This window comes from Arachis stenosperma, chromosome 10 (genome assembly GCF_014773155.1).
Source record: "Arachis stenosperma cultivar V10309 chromosome 10, arast.V10309.gnm1.PFL2, whole genome shotgun sequence".
NCBI classification, from domain to species: Eukaryota; Viridiplantae; Streptophyta; class Magnoliopsida; order Fabales; family Fabaceae; genus Arachis; species Arachis stenosperma.
The window spans coordinates 130,366,622-130,383,214 of record NC_080386.1 but is presented as its reverse complement, the minus strand read 5'-3'; the positions used below and the strand labels follow the sequence as shown (position 1 = coordinate 130,383,214).

The 16,593-nt window shown below is 33.1% G+C and overlaps 2 protein-coding genes and 1 pseudogene across 2 annotated transcripts; 2 read left to right on the top strand and 1 right to left on the bottom strand.

The window, feature by feature from the left end:
• Window positions 1–2,236: 2,236 nt before the first annotated feature.
• On the top strand, window positions 2,237–5,746 carry LOC130954041 (uncharacterized). The gene is made up of 7 exons (XM_057880782.1): window positions 2,237–2,588; window positions 2,687–2,856; window positions 3,963–4,039; window positions 4,123–4,188; window positions 4,324–4,398; window positions 4,542–4,616; window positions 4,902–5,746. Exons 1-7 carry the CDS (start codon window positions 2,437–2,439, stop codon window positions 5,334–5,336), a joined length of 1,050 nt encoding a protein of 349 aa, XP_057736765.1. The 5' UTR covers window positions 2,237–2,436; the 3' UTR covers window positions 5,337–5,746.
• Window positions 5,747–11,321: 5,575 nt separating this feature from the next.
• On the top strand, window positions 11,322–13,191 carry LOC130954413 (F-box/kelch-repeat protein At3g44120-like). The gene is made up of 2 exons (XM_057881151.1): window positions 11,322–11,450; window positions 11,521–13,191. Exon 2 carries the CDS (start codon window positions 11,524–11,526, stop codon window positions 12,466–12,468), a length of 945 nt encoding a protein of 314 aa, XP_057737134.1. The 5' UTR covers window positions 11,322–11,450; window positions 11,521–11,523; the 3' UTR covers window positions 12,469–13,191.
• Window positions 13,192–15,226: 2,035 nt separating this feature from the next.
• On the bottom strand, window positions 15,227–16,593 carry LOC130957745 (LRR receptor-like serine/threonine-protein kinase GSO1; annotated as a pseudogene).

The following is a 16,593-nucleotide window of genomic DNA, read 5'->3' as shown; positions in this document are numbered from 1 at the left end:
ATTAATGAGTCAAATTTGAGCTGATTCATGAACTAACTTAACTCACTTTCAGTCCTATTGATTTCCTACAAGAGAAAAACTCTGCGTACAAGCGATTAGGGCTTGTAAGTATTACAAGTCAATTAAACTCTAGCCCTCAAAATTCGCTGCAAGTGCTACATCCCTTACACGCGCTACATCCCTTCTTCTTCTCCTTCTTTTTCGATCGTTCTTTTCTCCTCCTTTCTCACTGGTTTGTTCTTCGTCGTTGACGTTAGTTCCTCCACATACTGTTACGGCACGTTTTCATTGCACATTCTTCTTCTTCTTGCTGCACGTTCTTCTTCCTCTTCCTCTTCTTCTTCTTCTTCTTTTCTTTTGTTTCTTGCCTTCTCTTTCTCCTTCTTCATTTACGTGCTTTTCTCTCTGTTTTCTTTTTTCGTTATTCTCGATTTCTATTATTTTTTGACATCAAGCTCTGAAATTATTTTTGAAGAAGAAGAAGTAGCAGAAGATGAGGAGGAGAAAGAGAAAGAGTTCTGAATTATGCATGATTTTGGGTGTGGTGAATTCCTGTAACCGTTTGGGTGTATTTTTGTAATCTCTTGGGTGTATTTTATGTAATCGTTTGGGTGTATTTCTGTAATCTCTTGGGTGTATTTTATGTAATCGTTTGGGTGTATTTCTGTAATGCTTGCCATTTTTTCTGAAATGAAAAATACACCTATAGATATCAGTAAGATACACCCATAGATATGAGTCAGATACACCCATAGATATCAGTCAGATATCACTCAAATACACCCAAATGATTACAGAAATATACCCAAAGGATTACAGAAAATACATCCAAACGGTTACAAGAATTCACCCAAACAATTATAGGAATACACCCAAAGGGTTACAGAAAATACACCCAAAGGATTTAAGAAAATACACCCAAAATTCGTTGAAGTACATCTTATGCATAATTCAGAACTCTTTCTCTTTCTCCTCCTCATCTTCTGCTGCTTCTTCTTCTTCAAAAACGATTTTACCATGAAAAATCGAAAAAAAAAACGAGAAAACAGAGAGAAAAGACGTAAATGAAGAAGAAGAAGAAGAAGAGAAAAACGAGGAAGAAGAACGTGCAGAAACGAAAGAAAAGGAGAAGAAGAAGAAGAGTAAGAGGAAGAAGAACGTGCAGCAAGAAGAAGAAGAAGAATTTCAAAAACCATGAAAATCGAAAAAAAAAACGAAGAAGAAGAAGAAGAAGAAGAAGAGGAGGAGGAGGAGGAGGAGGAGGAGGAGGAGGAAGAAGAAGACGAAGACGAAGAAGAAAAAGAAGAAGAGAAGAAGAAGAAGAAGAAGACGAAGATGAACCGTTTGAGTGGGGCGCGTGTAGTTACGCTCCATTCAAAATGAGTTAATGCGCGTGTTAATAAAGTTTGGACTGATAACTTGTAAAACTTGTACGGCCTTTTTACTTGTATATATAGCAGGCCCTTCCTACAATTATTAGAGATTGTTAGTAGAAAATAAAATAATAAAATTATAGTTGTCCACGTAATAAAAATTACCAAGTTGATTAAGTCTTATTAAGTTATTGAGTAAATGGTCAAATTTGTTCTTGAAAGATTACTTATTCTCTAAATTAGTTTTCGAAAAAAAATTTTAGTCAAAATTATCCTTCAACGATTTTAAGTTAATCATGTTGGTTCTTCCTCCACTTTTTTGTTTACGGTATTAAAATTTAAAATTTGCTAATGTAACATGTTAAATGACACCACAACACACATTTAGAAATCTCAATTGACTATTAATACGATAAGTTCATGAAATTATATCAAATAAAAATTTAATTAAAAAAACCTTGAGACATTAGAATCATTCAATTTGAGATTAATTTGATTTAATTTTATAAATTTATCATATTATTCACTAATTAAGACTAATATGTATATGTTGCGATATCAATTAGCATGCTACATCAGCAAATTTTAACATTCTTAACAACCAAAATGATAAAAAAAAAAACTAACATGACTACCTATAAATTTTTAAAAAATAAATTAAATTAAAAAAATCTTTTAAAAACAAATTATTTTTTTTTTCAAAAATTAATTTAACCATTTACTCTTTAAGTTAATTTCTCTCCATAGTTCTCCACAATTTTCCTTGCTTTAAAAAACAAAAAAAGGTATAATGAAATTACTAAGTTGCCCCAGATATATTTCCACAAAAAAACCTAATCTCATTTTGTCTGATTCTTTCTCAGCTCAATTTCTCGTCTCAGCTTTGCCTCACTCCCAATCTCAAATCTCACTTCATCTCTTCTCTGCCATCACTGCAGTCACTCACTTTCCCTCTCTTCTCTTCCATTGCTGCCTTCGTGGCTGCCCTCACCGCCTTGCTGCTTTCGCCATTACCGTCCTCCCTCACTACCTTATTCCCGCTCTCTGCTGAGTAGCATCATAGATGGATCGAGAATGGGGTTCCAAGCCAGGGAGCGGCGGCGCCGCCTCCGCTCAGAACGAAGCCATCGACCGCCGCGAGCGTCTCCGGCGGCTTGCCCTTGAGACCATTGATCTCGCCAAGGATCCTTATTTCATGCGCAATCACCTCGGAAGGTAAACAAAAACCCTAGTTTCCCTAAAACCCTAGCTCTGAAAATATTCCTCTGTTGCGAACGATTCTCAATAAATTGAATTGCTTATTTTTGTTTCAGCTACGAATGCAAGCTTTGCTTGACTTTGCACAATAATGAAGGGAACTACTTGGCCCATACGCAGGGGAAACGACATCAAACCAATTTGGCGAAGCGTGCTGCTCGTGAAGCTAAAGATGCTCCAGCTCAACCTCAACCTCACAAGCGCAAAGTTTCCGTTCGCAAAACAGGTTTTTATTTATTTTTTTATTTTATTTTTTTGTAATTCTAATTCTCAATAAAAATAGTATATCATTAGTTTAGTCACAAGTATCAATCTATCAATCAGATTAGTGTCTGTGTTAGCAACATAAGTACTCATTGAGTTGAGAGCATACGAGGACACAATGTTAGGGACTACCCTTTCTCTTGAAAAGAAGAACATAATAGCTAAAATGAAATATCTGGCATGAAAATGATACTAATACTAATTTGTAAGTGTCAGTGACAATTGTGATTTATTTATCTTGAATTTCATGGTTCAACGTAAGGGTACATTCCATTCTGCATTGGCGGTTGTGGTTGTATGTAGCATATGAAAGTATCATTTCGTGTGATGGGATGTTATACAAATAGATGTTTGGGGTAACAATATTTACAGGGACTAACAATAGTATTTATCTGTTTTGATGACTGAAGCTTAGGGATATCTTAATCTGGAGAAGATTCTTTAACATTTCTGGTCTCAGAGACCAGTCAATTTTCCCTCAGATATCTTCTAAAATTTCAATTTTTCATTGACATCTACTTGGGTAGAACTTACTGGTCTTCTCTTGTAAGAGATAAAGAGTGGACTGCTCAAAAATCATTCTCCGCCCGTAGTTTCCAAATTGATTTTATAGGTCCAAACATTTTATTTACATATTTTGATGTGGGTTATATGGATTATGAATGCTAATTCGGCGTACCTAGTGAACCAGGATAACTTCACAACTTGGGGTTTTCTTTATAGCTATTTTGCGCTTGATCAGAATATGAGATTAGTATCCATGCCTATTTGTGGGACTTCAACTTATTATTTTCTACATGATATGTTATCGAATTATGGGACATATTAGAAAACAACACAAATGTGGCTCTCCATAATTGTGTGATTATAATGATGAATGAGATGATATTATTCCATTTGAACTGATTTGTGTCTTGCGTACCATGAGAGTGGTTTTATACAAAGCGAGATGCAAGATGCTGTCAATATTACTTTGTGGTTGATTTTTTTTTAATCTTTTTATTTTATAAAAGAAGAAACCCTATTTAACATAAGAATATAATTCGGAAATATTTTATATTTTGGCAGTCAAGATTGGTCGACCTGGATATCGAGTGACAAAGCAATATGATCCAGAAACAAAACAACGATCTCTGCTTTTCCAGGTCTTTTTTAGGTTATCTTCACTTCTTCAGTCTCCCTTCTCCCTCGTAACTTTCTTAATTGATTATTTTTCCGATTTATACAGATTGAATATCCTGAGATTGAAGACCTAACAAAGCCAAGGCACCGATTTATGTCTTCTTATGAGCAGGTGGGACTGTGTCATTTTATTGGCTTGTTCACTCTATCTTTCTGTGTTAGGAAGTCCAAGTTTTGCATTCTTTTGTCCTCAATGAAAGCATGGTCTAAAATGACTTTCTCTCTCTCTGATCACATTTTTTCACAGAGGGTGCAACCATTTGATAAAAGATATCAATATCTTTTATTTGCGGCTGAACCATATGAAATCATTGCTTTCAAGGTAAATGACTGCTCTTGTTTACCCTTTTTGTCTTTTTTATATTTTTTCTAAGGAAAAAAATTATAGTGACTTTTATTGGGCCTTAATCCATTTGTGCTGAATTGAGAAAATTCTATTTTTTGTTGATTAATCTGTATTTACAGGTCCCTAGCACGGAGATTGATAAGTCTACACCAAAATTTTTCTCACACTGGGACCCAGATTCAAAGATGTTCACGGTATACTTTCCTCCTGTTTCCCCATTTTTTTTATGAAAGTACATATTTTGCGTGGAATTGGGGAATAATTTGATACTCTTCCTTGGGGAATTGGGAAAGTGATCTGGGAGCATTGAATTAATTATATCTTTCTGAACCCCTTTTTTTGGACGAAAAATTAGAAGCTGAACCTATAGTATGTTAAGCCAAGGAAACAATATGTACTGATCCCGTGAGCTTTAACAATATGTACTGATATTCGATTTGTCACCTGTCATTGATGATGAAATTGATATTTTTATGCAGCTACAATTGTATTTTAAATCCAAGCCACCAGAGGCAAACAAACCACAGCCCCCATCTACAGCCAATGGTACAGCAGCACCTGGTGTTCCACCAAGGCCCATGCCCCCGCCACCTCAAGCTCCACCACCACCTCCTCCTCCTCCACAGGGGCTACCTCCTGGTGCACCTATTGGAAATCCTCCTAGAGCCCCTCCACCTCCAATGCCAGGATCATTGCCACCCCCTCCTCCTATGGCAAATGGTCCCAGACCTGCACCTCCTGGTGGAATGCCATCTATCCCGCCCCCTCCCCCAGTTGGCAGTGGCACATCAGGAGGTTTCAACATGGGTTCTAGACCGCCGTCAATGCCACCTCCACCCCAAGGTTTCCCATCCCAACAAATGCAGAATCAGGGTGTCCGGATGCCTCCACCTCCCCCTAACATGGGACAGTAGATCAAGCCTAGAGGCAGTATGCTTATCATTTGAATTGTTCAACAATTTGTTCGATGACCATAGATGTTGATATTGGAGTCAGTCTTAGTAGCTGGACTCCAAATTAACGAGGCATTGTTCATTGTCTATTTGAGTTTACAAATCTAGAAGTCTTTGTACTGCTAAGCCATATGGTGGTTGGTTTTGTGCCTGGTTGGTATTGGCCATATAATGTACCGCTAACATAGATTCATAAATCGCTTATGGTCGGAGTTTTTTATCGGTTTGAATTGCAATAGTAGTATTGGCCATGCTTTTGATGGTATCACCTTTCATGTAATTTTGTAAAACGAGAACATTTAAATTACCTGTAAGTAATATATCTTGAATGGAAGGCGATAGTCAGCATTTTGTGTGACTATGTATTGATATTTGCCGTTCATAAGTAATGAATCTTTTAATGGAAGGTGATAGATGGAATGTTGCATGGTTTTATCATGTCAATGTGTTACATGTGTTAATTGGCAAGTCTTTTGGGGCAAATTAGTACCTAATTACCTATGCTGTAAAAGCCATGTAGCTTTTGCAAATGCGCTTCCGTAAGCGTCTACTACCAGTATTCTATGGGAGTGTAGAAACAAGTTGAAGACGTTATGGATGAAGATGCTGATCACGATGCTGCATGGGCTTCACCACCTTCTCAACTTTTCTTTTCTAAGCAACAATGAATTTTTTTTATCTTATTTTATTTTACTTTTTTTTTAAGAAATAAATAGAAGTTTAAAGAAAAAGAGTTTTTTTGTTTATTAAAAAAATGGTTACTCTTAATCTTTTCCCATTTTTTATTTTAAAAACCAATTTAGATTTAGATTCCTTTATATACAGCATGTTGCTGTGTTGCACTTACGTTGCCTGAGATTAGGTAGTACTATGTATAACATTTTTTAATTTATTTATAAAAATATACACTAATTTTTTTAATATTTATAAACAATATTATGTTCATTTATGCCATTGTACAAACTAAATAACATCAATCAATATTTAGTATAAGTATGAGAAAGCAAAAGATGATTGACAATAGAGGTTTGGAAGTTGAAACACAATTATAATTATCTTTATACACGTAATTAACATGAAGATATATATCTTAATTTTGATGAGTTTACGAATGTCAAATTCACCTGAACTTATCAATATCTTAAAATCACAAAAAGCATATATAAGTATAAATTAATTAAAGAATGATAAATATATTCCATATATAAGGAGTCTTAAAGACAATATTTCTTGGAGTCAATAAACGATAGTAAGAAATAATGCTGGTTTAAATAAATAATTGGACGGATTCTAGAACCATTTTGAAATACAGTACAATTCTTCTGGATCCCCTTTTGTTTCTTACTTTCTAGAATTAGTTTATTTATAACTGAGCTAACCCTAGCCGTGCTAATACCGTGGCAACAAAAGATTACCCAGTCAACTTCCTCTATAATCTCTATCTAGAAAAAATGTCTAGTTCTTACAAAGGGAAGAGTAATTCTTACTCTCCGTGTATTAATTTATTATTATATCACAAAATAATTAAAAAAAAAAAGAAAAAAAATGACGTATCATAATCGTTGAACCACACCACCAATTATAAATACTTCTCTGAGTGTTCCACTCCCAATTAACTAACATCCACAACTTGCTTCAAACAATTTTGAATTTTCACTGTGAATCCATTAGCCACTAACAAATTATGGAACGTTACCAGAATTTACTTGAAACTAGACCTGCATCTCACTCCAACTTCGAGTTCCCCAAAGCTGTTTCCCCAACCGTTCCCAACGACGTCGTTTTTTGCGGCAAAGTCATAACTCGTCAAACCAGACCGGATTCGGAGCTGAGTAAACCAGAGACTTTGGCCAAGCAAAACTCCGGACGGACCAACGGCTTTACCGCCCTGCTTAGATCACCGTCCTACATGGAAAGGCGGTGCCGGAAGAGCTGCAGCTCCAATAAGCGTTACAACGGGATGTTTGGAACGGTGAAGTTTCCGTTGCAAATGGATCTGAGTGACATTAAGATGAGGCAAGATCGGAATGAGCCCGCGCCATTGCCGAAGTTTCCGTCGGAGGAAGGCTGCAGCGACGGAGGAGAGAGTTGCTGGGAATTGGTCCGGCCACTTAGGCGTCGGGGAGCACTGATGAGCGGCTTAGCTAAGGCCTCATGTGGATGTTTTCCCATCTTTTAGGATCGTATTTATTTATTTATTTTACCAATTTTTCATTTTAAATTTTTCTCCATATAATATATACTTCATAGTTATGTAAATTATACACAGTGGTATTAATAAATGTTAAATATAAAAGTCATCGAACTTTGGTTATCCAAAAAATTTGGGATTTCTGCGTCAAATTCTTAGGAATATAAGTGTAGAAATTTAATTGTCGATGAGTTATAGTTCAAATAGCATAGTCTCTCTATATTCAGTTAAGAGGTTGCGAGTTTGAGTTTTAGCTCAAATAACATAATCTTCTCATACTCAATTAAGAGATTACGAGTTCAAATTTTCTATCGTAGTAAAAAAAATGTAGGAATTGAATTTAAAATATCCACACAATAAAACAGTAAGTGTTTAATAACATTTAAATCAAAATGATATAATTCATATATAATGATTATTGATATTTTTCTAAGTGTATCTGTACAAAGACTAGTGCAAATTTACAGAGAGAATCGGGAGTTACATCTTGCGAATTTGCAACATCCATGATCAGGCTAATTATTTTACATATTGACAAAACTTTGGTGTAACGTTGGGTTATGGAATTTAGAGAAGTTTTATACTGTCGTAACGACAGTTAGTAGACGAGACGAAATTGGATGGTCCAATTTTATGCAGGTGAGAGAGGACACAAATCGGATCGTTTGATTTGTGGTTGTTGAAGGTTTGTGTACAAAGAAATCGGATCCACCAATATTATGCAAAGATGGTGAATTTTTTTTGTCCAAAGAAATCGGACCCACCAATTTTAGCGCTACAAGACAAAAATTTGATGCACAATGAAATCAGACTTACCGATTTCTAGGAGGCCCATTTTTTTTTGCGGGCTATTCCACTAATCGGATTGTCTGATTTTAGGCTTCAAAAAAATTTGAATCATAAAAAAGTGATCGGACGTTCCGATTTCAGTTTAATGTATACCCAACCGAGAATTGAGCAAACCCACATCATCGTCTTCTCACATTCTCCAAATCTCTGAAGCTCGCATCTCTCTTCTCTTCTTCTTCTTCTCTATTTTCATGAATGAAATTCAATTTAGGGAGGCAGTAATTAAAGCGATGAAAGATTATACCAGCCGTAGAGGTGTAGATTATCGAGTGTTTAAGTCAGAATCGACGACATTCTATGCTAAATGTACCCAGTATGGCGCAGGTTGTAATTGGCTGATCAGGGTGAGCAAAATGTCCAAGAATTACTGATGGGAGATAAGGAGGTACAATGGTAGTCACACCTGTACTAGAGCCGCCATTTCTCAAGATCATTCGAAATTGGATTCCAACACAATTGCGGAAACAATAAAGCTGTTGGGAGAAGTTGACCCATCTATAAAGGTAAAATCAGTGATTGCGAAAGTACAGTCGAAGTTTAACTACACTATAAGTTATCGCAAAGCATGGTTGGCAAAATAGAAGGCAGTGGAATCAATTTTTGGAGATTGGGAAGTTTCGTATAAAGCTTTGCCCATTTGGTTCGAGGTCATGTGAGTCTCAGGACGTCATCTCTCGATCAGAGCATTTACCAATGTCGACTGATATTGGACAATTCTAATATGAAAAACATGATAAAAGCCAATCTCACGTAAATATCCCTCCACAATTTGATTTTGCCGATTCAGCAGCATGTAGTGGTTACATTACAATATTGGTAAATCCTACAAAACGTAGCCACTGACCATCTTAAACAAATATAATCTTATTTAGTTAATAAATTAAATTTAACAGAATCAAATTTTCATTATCACATAACCATAACCAATAAAACATAATCATGTTAACTATATTATTAACTACTCAAAATTATTTTATCATAACAACTCTTATTCTTAATTTTCTATTTATATTTATATAGCAAAAGTAATAATAATAATAATAATAATAATAATAATAATAATAATAATAATAATAATAATAATAATAATAATAATTTTATTATCGTACCTAAATCTTAATAAAAATTATTACTACAACAAATTTATTATTAACAATTAATACTAATAATTAATGTCTTTAGTATCACACACGCATAATATAATCTTGATAAAAATTATTACTATATTAATAACAACTTATAATAATTAATTTGTTATATCACACGTATAATCTTAATAAAAATCATTACTGCAATAAATTTATTAATAACAATTAATATTAATTATTTTATTATCATACCTACATATTTTAATAAAAATTATTATTAAAATCTATTAATAACAATAATTAATTTATTATCATACATCCATAATCTTAATAAAAATTACTACACTAATCTCTAACATTATTACTATAATTTATTACTACTAATATTTATAATTATCACTATTATTTTAATTAAATTTAAATATCTAAAAATTATTACTACACTAATCTCTAATATTATCACCATAATAAATAATTAATCTCTAACATTATCACTATTATTTTAATTAAATCAAAATATTTAAAATTTATTACTACACTAAACTCTAACATTATCACTATAATCAAATAATAATCTCTAACATTATTACTAATATTTTTATATAATAATAAAGTTTAAGTATATTATAGATTTATTTGTTAATAATATTCAAATTTATATTATTACTATAAATGTTTACCTTAATATTAAAATTTTTATTACTATGTCAATGAGTAATAGTTCAAATGGTATAGTCTCTACATACTCAATTAAAAGGTTATGGATTTGAGTTTTTATTCTTAGTAAAAAAAAAACAAAAAAGAGATTTAGATTTGATTTGTTAACTATTTTAAAAGATTGATAAATAATAATAAAATTATTATCTCCTCTGATTTGAAAGATTGTTAATAATATTCAAATTTATATTATTACTATAAATGTTTACCTTAATATTAAAATTTTTATTACTATGTCAATGAGTAATAGTTCAAATGGTATAGTCTCTACATACTCAATTAAAAGGTTATGGATTTGAGTTTTTTATCTTTAGTAAAAAAAAAACAAAAAAGAGATTTAGATTTGATTTGTTAACTATTTTAAAAGATTGATAAATAATAATAAAATTATTATCTCCTCTGATTTGAAAGAGATAATAACTACACAAATAATTGCTTTTTTAAAAAATAGATGCTTTTAATTGTAAAAAAAAAATAAATTAAAAAAATAAAGTATAATTTTTAAATTTTTTATTATTCTTTTTTTATATATTTTTTTAATCTCATTTATAAAATTAATAATGAGAAATTATACTTTACTTCATTTAAAAAAAATACATTCCCTGCATTTCTGTGTATTCTTTATGTTGAGACTGTTGAAGAATTCTTCTACTAGTAGTACAGCATGTACTTCATCTATCATCTACTAGTAGAAAAAATTATGATAAGTAAGAATGTTGAAATTGTTGAAGAAATCCGCCACTAGTAGAACAGCATGTAATTCATCTACAATCAACCAGAAAAAAAGATTTTTTTAATTATTTTGTTAATATTTTATTTTTATTATTAAAATTTAACAAATACACTAAATAAATGAAAAACAAATCTTTCTTTATTGAGAAAATATTTTTTTATAGACTAAAACAATTTGATCAAGTTAATATTGTCTATATTTAATTCAAAGATAAAATCTTTGATGGTCACTTGAGCATAGTAAAATCAGAACGTAATAACGAAAGATATTATGGAAATTAAATAATTAAGAAATAAATTATTTAAAATTCTGTTTTGAAAAGAAAAAAAGATAAATATGTTGAATACATGAGAAGGAGAGAAGATAAGTGGTTAACTAGTTAACTAACATTGGATAGATAATCCGGATTCCGGAGTTCTAAAATTTCATCGAAGAAGTTGCGGCAGCCCCGTGCCCCTGCTGACCGCCGTCTTCCTCCTCCTCTATCTCATCTCAATGTATGTTTTATCTTGAGAGTAGATTTGTTAGAATTATATTGTTTTTGATTTCTTATTCCTGCTGTTGTAGAGAATGAAGAGGGGTCCCATTCCTGATGAGGATGATGATGATACTGTTGCGAGGAAGGGCAAGGTTGTCACAACCACCGAGGGGTGGCCGGAACTGCTCCGCTGTACCACCACAAAACCACCGCCTATCCTTCTGGACGAGCTCATAGCGGAAATCCTGCTGAGGATTCCGGCAAGGTCTCTCGTTCGATTAAGGAACAGTGTCTGCAGTTCATGGAGAACCCTAATTTCCAGTTCCCAATTTGCCAAGGACCACCTTCGACGTTCAATGGCGATGGATCCAGCCTTGACCCACCCGCGTATTGCCTATCATAGCACCTGGCACTCATACCCCACAATCGGAGTTTTCTCCGTCCGATCTGTGTTCGAGAACCGTCCCCACGAACCCACCAAAGTAGTTGGCTATGAGGGACGACGCCACCTTCGCATGATTGACTCTTGTAATGGATTGCTGTGCTTGCACGATGAGCAGCGTGCGGATGGATTATTGGGCCGTCGTGCCATTCTGTGGAACCCCTGCACCGGATTCACATCTCAGCCGATTGAAATTGGCGGTATATTCAGCGTCTGTGGATTCGGTTATGATCATGTGAACGACAAGTATAAGCTTTTCGTCATTGTGGAAAAGAAATCAGGTGAATTTTTCACCAGAATTTTCACATTCTGCCCAAAATCTACCTGGAGAACAATTCAGGATTTCCCATATAGACTACATGACCCCAATAACAAGACTATTCTGGTGGCTCCGGTAGGGCTTTTTGTTAGTGGCACTGGCACCCTTAATTGGCTTCTTTGCAGCAGTCGTACTAGTTTTGTAGCAGTTCTTTCCCTTGACTTGGTGAAAGAGACTTATAGTCAGATTTCCCTTCCCAGTAGGGATTCAGATGATGCTCTCCGTGTGTTTCCCCAACTGGCTACCTTGAGGGGTTGTCTTTGCTGTTTGTTATGAGACTAAGAAAACTCATTGGACTCTCTGGATGATGAAGGAGTATGGAGTTCCTCAATCTTGGATTAAATTGGCCATAATCCCCCACCACCCACTACTCCTTGATCCTCCTAGAAATTTTTCATTAGTGCCTGTGTACATGTTGAAAAATGATGTTCTACTGGTGATTTCTCCTAGTTGCAAGTTTGTTTTATGTAACTTAAACGATGGCAGCATAGATTTTCCTAATATTGACAGCTCCGGTGATGGCATGACCCAACTCCGTCCTTTGTCTCGGGGTGTAGGCGGAAGGACATATCACATCTATCATGAAAGCTTAGTTTCACCCTCGCACTTTGGTCTTCCAACTTGCTCATCTGAAATGCGGTTATTTAAGCCAAGCCTATAGGGTGTGTTTGGGGATCACGTTGAGGAATAGAAAAGCACGTTTGAGCGTCTTGAACGTTCCAATATCATGTTTGGCAACTTTTTGAAATTCCTAACCCAGAAGTGCTTTCACCTCTGAACGTACGTTCACGTGACGCTACAAATTCAAGCTTCTGCGTTCACGTTAAGAAAATTAATTACCGTTGGAGGAATTAGGTAAGGAATTTATTCCATATCTACCAACTGTACCCTTCATTTCATCTATAAAAAGGATGCACATAACCACATCATTTCACCATTAGTTCTCTGTATGTTTTTCTTCATTTCACCATTAGTTCTCTGTATGTTCTTCCTTATAGTTTTTTTTTTCAGATTTATTTTCATCACTGCTAAGTTAAAGATTTTAATTTTTTTTATTTTTTTTAATTCTTTCTTTCATATTTTGATTTTTATATTTTTTTTATTTATATGATAAATATTTTTCATATTATTTTTTTAGTATTCTGATGTTATTTTTTTAATTTTCTATTGTTATATTTTTATTATTTTTTTATTTATATGACAATTATTGTTGATATAAATTTTTATTTCTATTAATTTTTATGATACTTTTATTATTTTTTATTTATATAAATGATACTAAATTAAAGAGTACTAATGACACTAAAATAGATTATAAAATATTTTTTTGTTTAATATTATAAAATGTATAGTACTCCCTTTTATATTTTTATTTCTTATTATTTTTTAGTTCATATGAATTTTTTTTATTATTTACTGTTTTTTATGTTTAATATGTAAAGTGTCTTTTTTATTTTTATTTGACTTTGTTCTTTGTCATATGATATATATTGTTGGTGTTATAAAATTTTTATTATTTTTAATTTAATATTTATTAGTATTTTTATGTATTAAAATATATTTTGTCAATTTTTATATGTTACTTTAATTTAGTAAGTAAATATTAATTTTATTATAAAATTAATTAATAAGATTTATTCAAATATCTAAAGTAAAATAATAGAATAATATCAAAAATTATTTTAATTGATGTCTCTTTTAGTAATTTTTCATCTAAAAGTGATTTTGAGTAGCATAATCCAAACAACATTTACTTTACTATAATCCATTTTGACATAAAGATTACCAAACATAAATCACGTTAACACAAACTTACTTTTCATCAAAAGCAAGTTTGCAAAATCACTTTTATGTAAACTCCCGTTTGCAAACTGAAATCCAAACACACACATAATCTCTTAAGCCTCTTCATTTGGTGAAGAATATCCTGCACGGTCTCTTCAATCCATAACTTTATTATCATTATGTGGTGCCTTGTTTTTTCCATTTTTTTAAGTAGCTTCCTTATGAATCGAACTGAACCATACAGACATGAATACCAATCGTGTTTCGCTTTAGTTAGAATATGTATTTATCATGAAATGCTATATAATAATTTATGTTTTAGACGAGTTTGATTTTACAGAACTGCCAGTGCAATTTCTGCAAAAATTCAGATCCAAGTGCTATGTAACACCATATTTAACACGGGTAAATGTCAATTATATTGAGATTAGGTTATCAAATAAACCATTAATTAATTCGAATATAAGATTTGAAGCAGAAACTTATTCATCATGATGAATTGAATATTTTACATATGAAAATATCATTACATCTACTTTTTCTCTTCTGGATTCAGCTTTACACCAATATGCCTTATATCAAAAGTAATTAAGCTAACTTCAAATCACATATAAATCAAAAACACATCTAGATGTGAGTATCCAAATAGATAAATAAGATATTAAGAATATAGTATTCTTTGTAATAGTGGTTCTTATATATTCACAATTAAAAGATAGTCCAAAAAAAGATTTATATTTGATAGGATTTCTTTGTAAAATTATCTAATATGTCACCTCGACACATGTACAAATATTAGATACGATACAATAGAAAGTATAATTTTAGAATAGTATCCTAAATCCATTCTCTAAGAGTTTTTAGTCGAACAATTTAATTCTCACATTAAATTTTGTCTAAAAAATTAGACAAATCAAATATCAAGAATGTAGTACTTTCTGTAGCAGTGGTTCTTATATATTATATTAACAACAAAAAGACAGTCGAAAGAAAATATCTCTATTTGACGGAATTTTTTCGTATATTTATAAATTCTATTGGACTTAGAAATGATACATTGGAAGACTCAAAAAAGATATGATAGTTTTTAAAAAATTTTAAAATTGTCATATCAATTCCTTTATATAGACGAACAATCTGATATAAAGACTGATTTGTTGAAGACTAAAGTGTTTGACTAAAACTTTGGTAGGAGCTGATTTGAGTTATTACTAAATATTTTATGTTAAGCATAAGAGTATATAATATGTTATTGAAAATGAAAAATGTATAGAAGAAGAATCTTAGTATAAAACTTGCCTGTTAAGAAGTTCTGTGAGAGCCTTAGCTCATAAAGCTTTGTGCAATGCTGAATTGCTGATGGAATGAGGCCAGAGAGGCTATTACTTTGCAAGTTCTAGACATTGAGAGAAGTGAGGTTTCCAATTTCATGAAGGATTTCACCTGAGAGATTGTTGTGATGGAGAGAAAGCTTAACTAGATTTGAGCATTCACCAATCTCATTAGGTACCTTGCCATGGAAGTCATTGAATGAGAGGTCTAATTCACCAAGTTCTTTCAGTTTTCCCAACCATGAAGATATTTGACCAGTGAATCTATTATTATTGAGCAGAAGGTGTTTGATATTATGACACAGTGGGAGTTGTGGTGGCAGATCCCCTGTTAAATTTTTGAGTGACAGATCAAGGAAGTTGAGAGCTGAAAGCTTGCCTAATTCAGAAGGAATGCATCCTGTAAGGAAATTCTGCGCGAGCCGGATACAAACAAGGTTTGACGACTCTGCTAGACTAGAAGGGATTGGACCCGAGAAGCTGTTGTTGGTTAAGTCCAAAACAGTGAGAGAATTTGAGCCAATGAGAGGAAACAAACTTCCACTGAACTTGTTGTGCGAGAAATTAATGATCTTTAGGTTCTTGAGAAGAAAGAGTGAATTAGGAAGAGGTCCTTCAAATGAGTTATTGTAAAGGGTAATGGTACTAAGTTCTGAAGGTAACTGAATGTGGAAGGTATTGAACCTGAAAACGTGTTATCTGCTAATGCCAACAACTGTAGCATCTTACAGTGTCCCATGCTTGAAGGAATTGGAACTGAAAACTCATTCTGCCTTAAATGGAGAACAACTAAGTCCTTAAGCTTACCAATATTCTCTGGAATGTTCCCAGAAAATTGGTTTCCAAAGAAGTCTATTTCCCTTAGGCTTGTGCAGTTTCTTAACTCTTTTGGTATAGGTCCATTCACCTGATTATCATAAAGGTAAATGGTGTTCAATCTCTGAAGTCTTGCAATCTCATCTGGAATTCTTCCTGTGAAGAAGTTGCCAAACAAGAAAAGACCTTGTAAGGTACTACTAATATTTCCGATTTCTTGAGGCAGAGAACTGGTGAAACTGTTGTTATTCAACACAAGATCTATGAGGTTCTGTAGTTTGTCCAAATCGGATGGAAGTTCTCTGTTGAAGCGATTATCCGAAAGATCTAACTGTTGAATCGAGGAGCAGTTGAGTATCTCCAATGGAAACTTCCCAGACAGCTCGTTCCTTGCCACGAACAACTGCTCGAGTTTCGAACCTCTGAAGCAGAAGCCACTTGGGATACTACCTGCTATAGCAATGTCCAT

Excerpts from the sequence above, each read along its gene's own strand:
- LOC130954041 (XM_057880782.1), top strand. The coding sequence starts at position 2,437 with ATGGATCGAGAATGGGGTTCCAAGCCAGGGAGCGGCGGCGCCGCCTCC. Across the intron at positions 4,040-4,122 it reads AACGATCTCTGCTTTTCCAG|ATTGAATATCCTGAGATTGA; the intron begins GTCTTTTTTAGG and ends CGATTTATACAG. Across the intron at positions 4,189-4,323 it reads TTATGTCTTCTTATGAGCAG|AGGGTGCAACCATTTGATAA; the intron begins GTGGGACTGTGT and ends ATTTTTTCACAG.
- LOC130954413 (XM_057881151.1), top strand. The coding sequence starts at position 11,524 with ATGAAGAGGGGTCCCATTCCTGATGAGGATGATGATGATACTGTTGCG.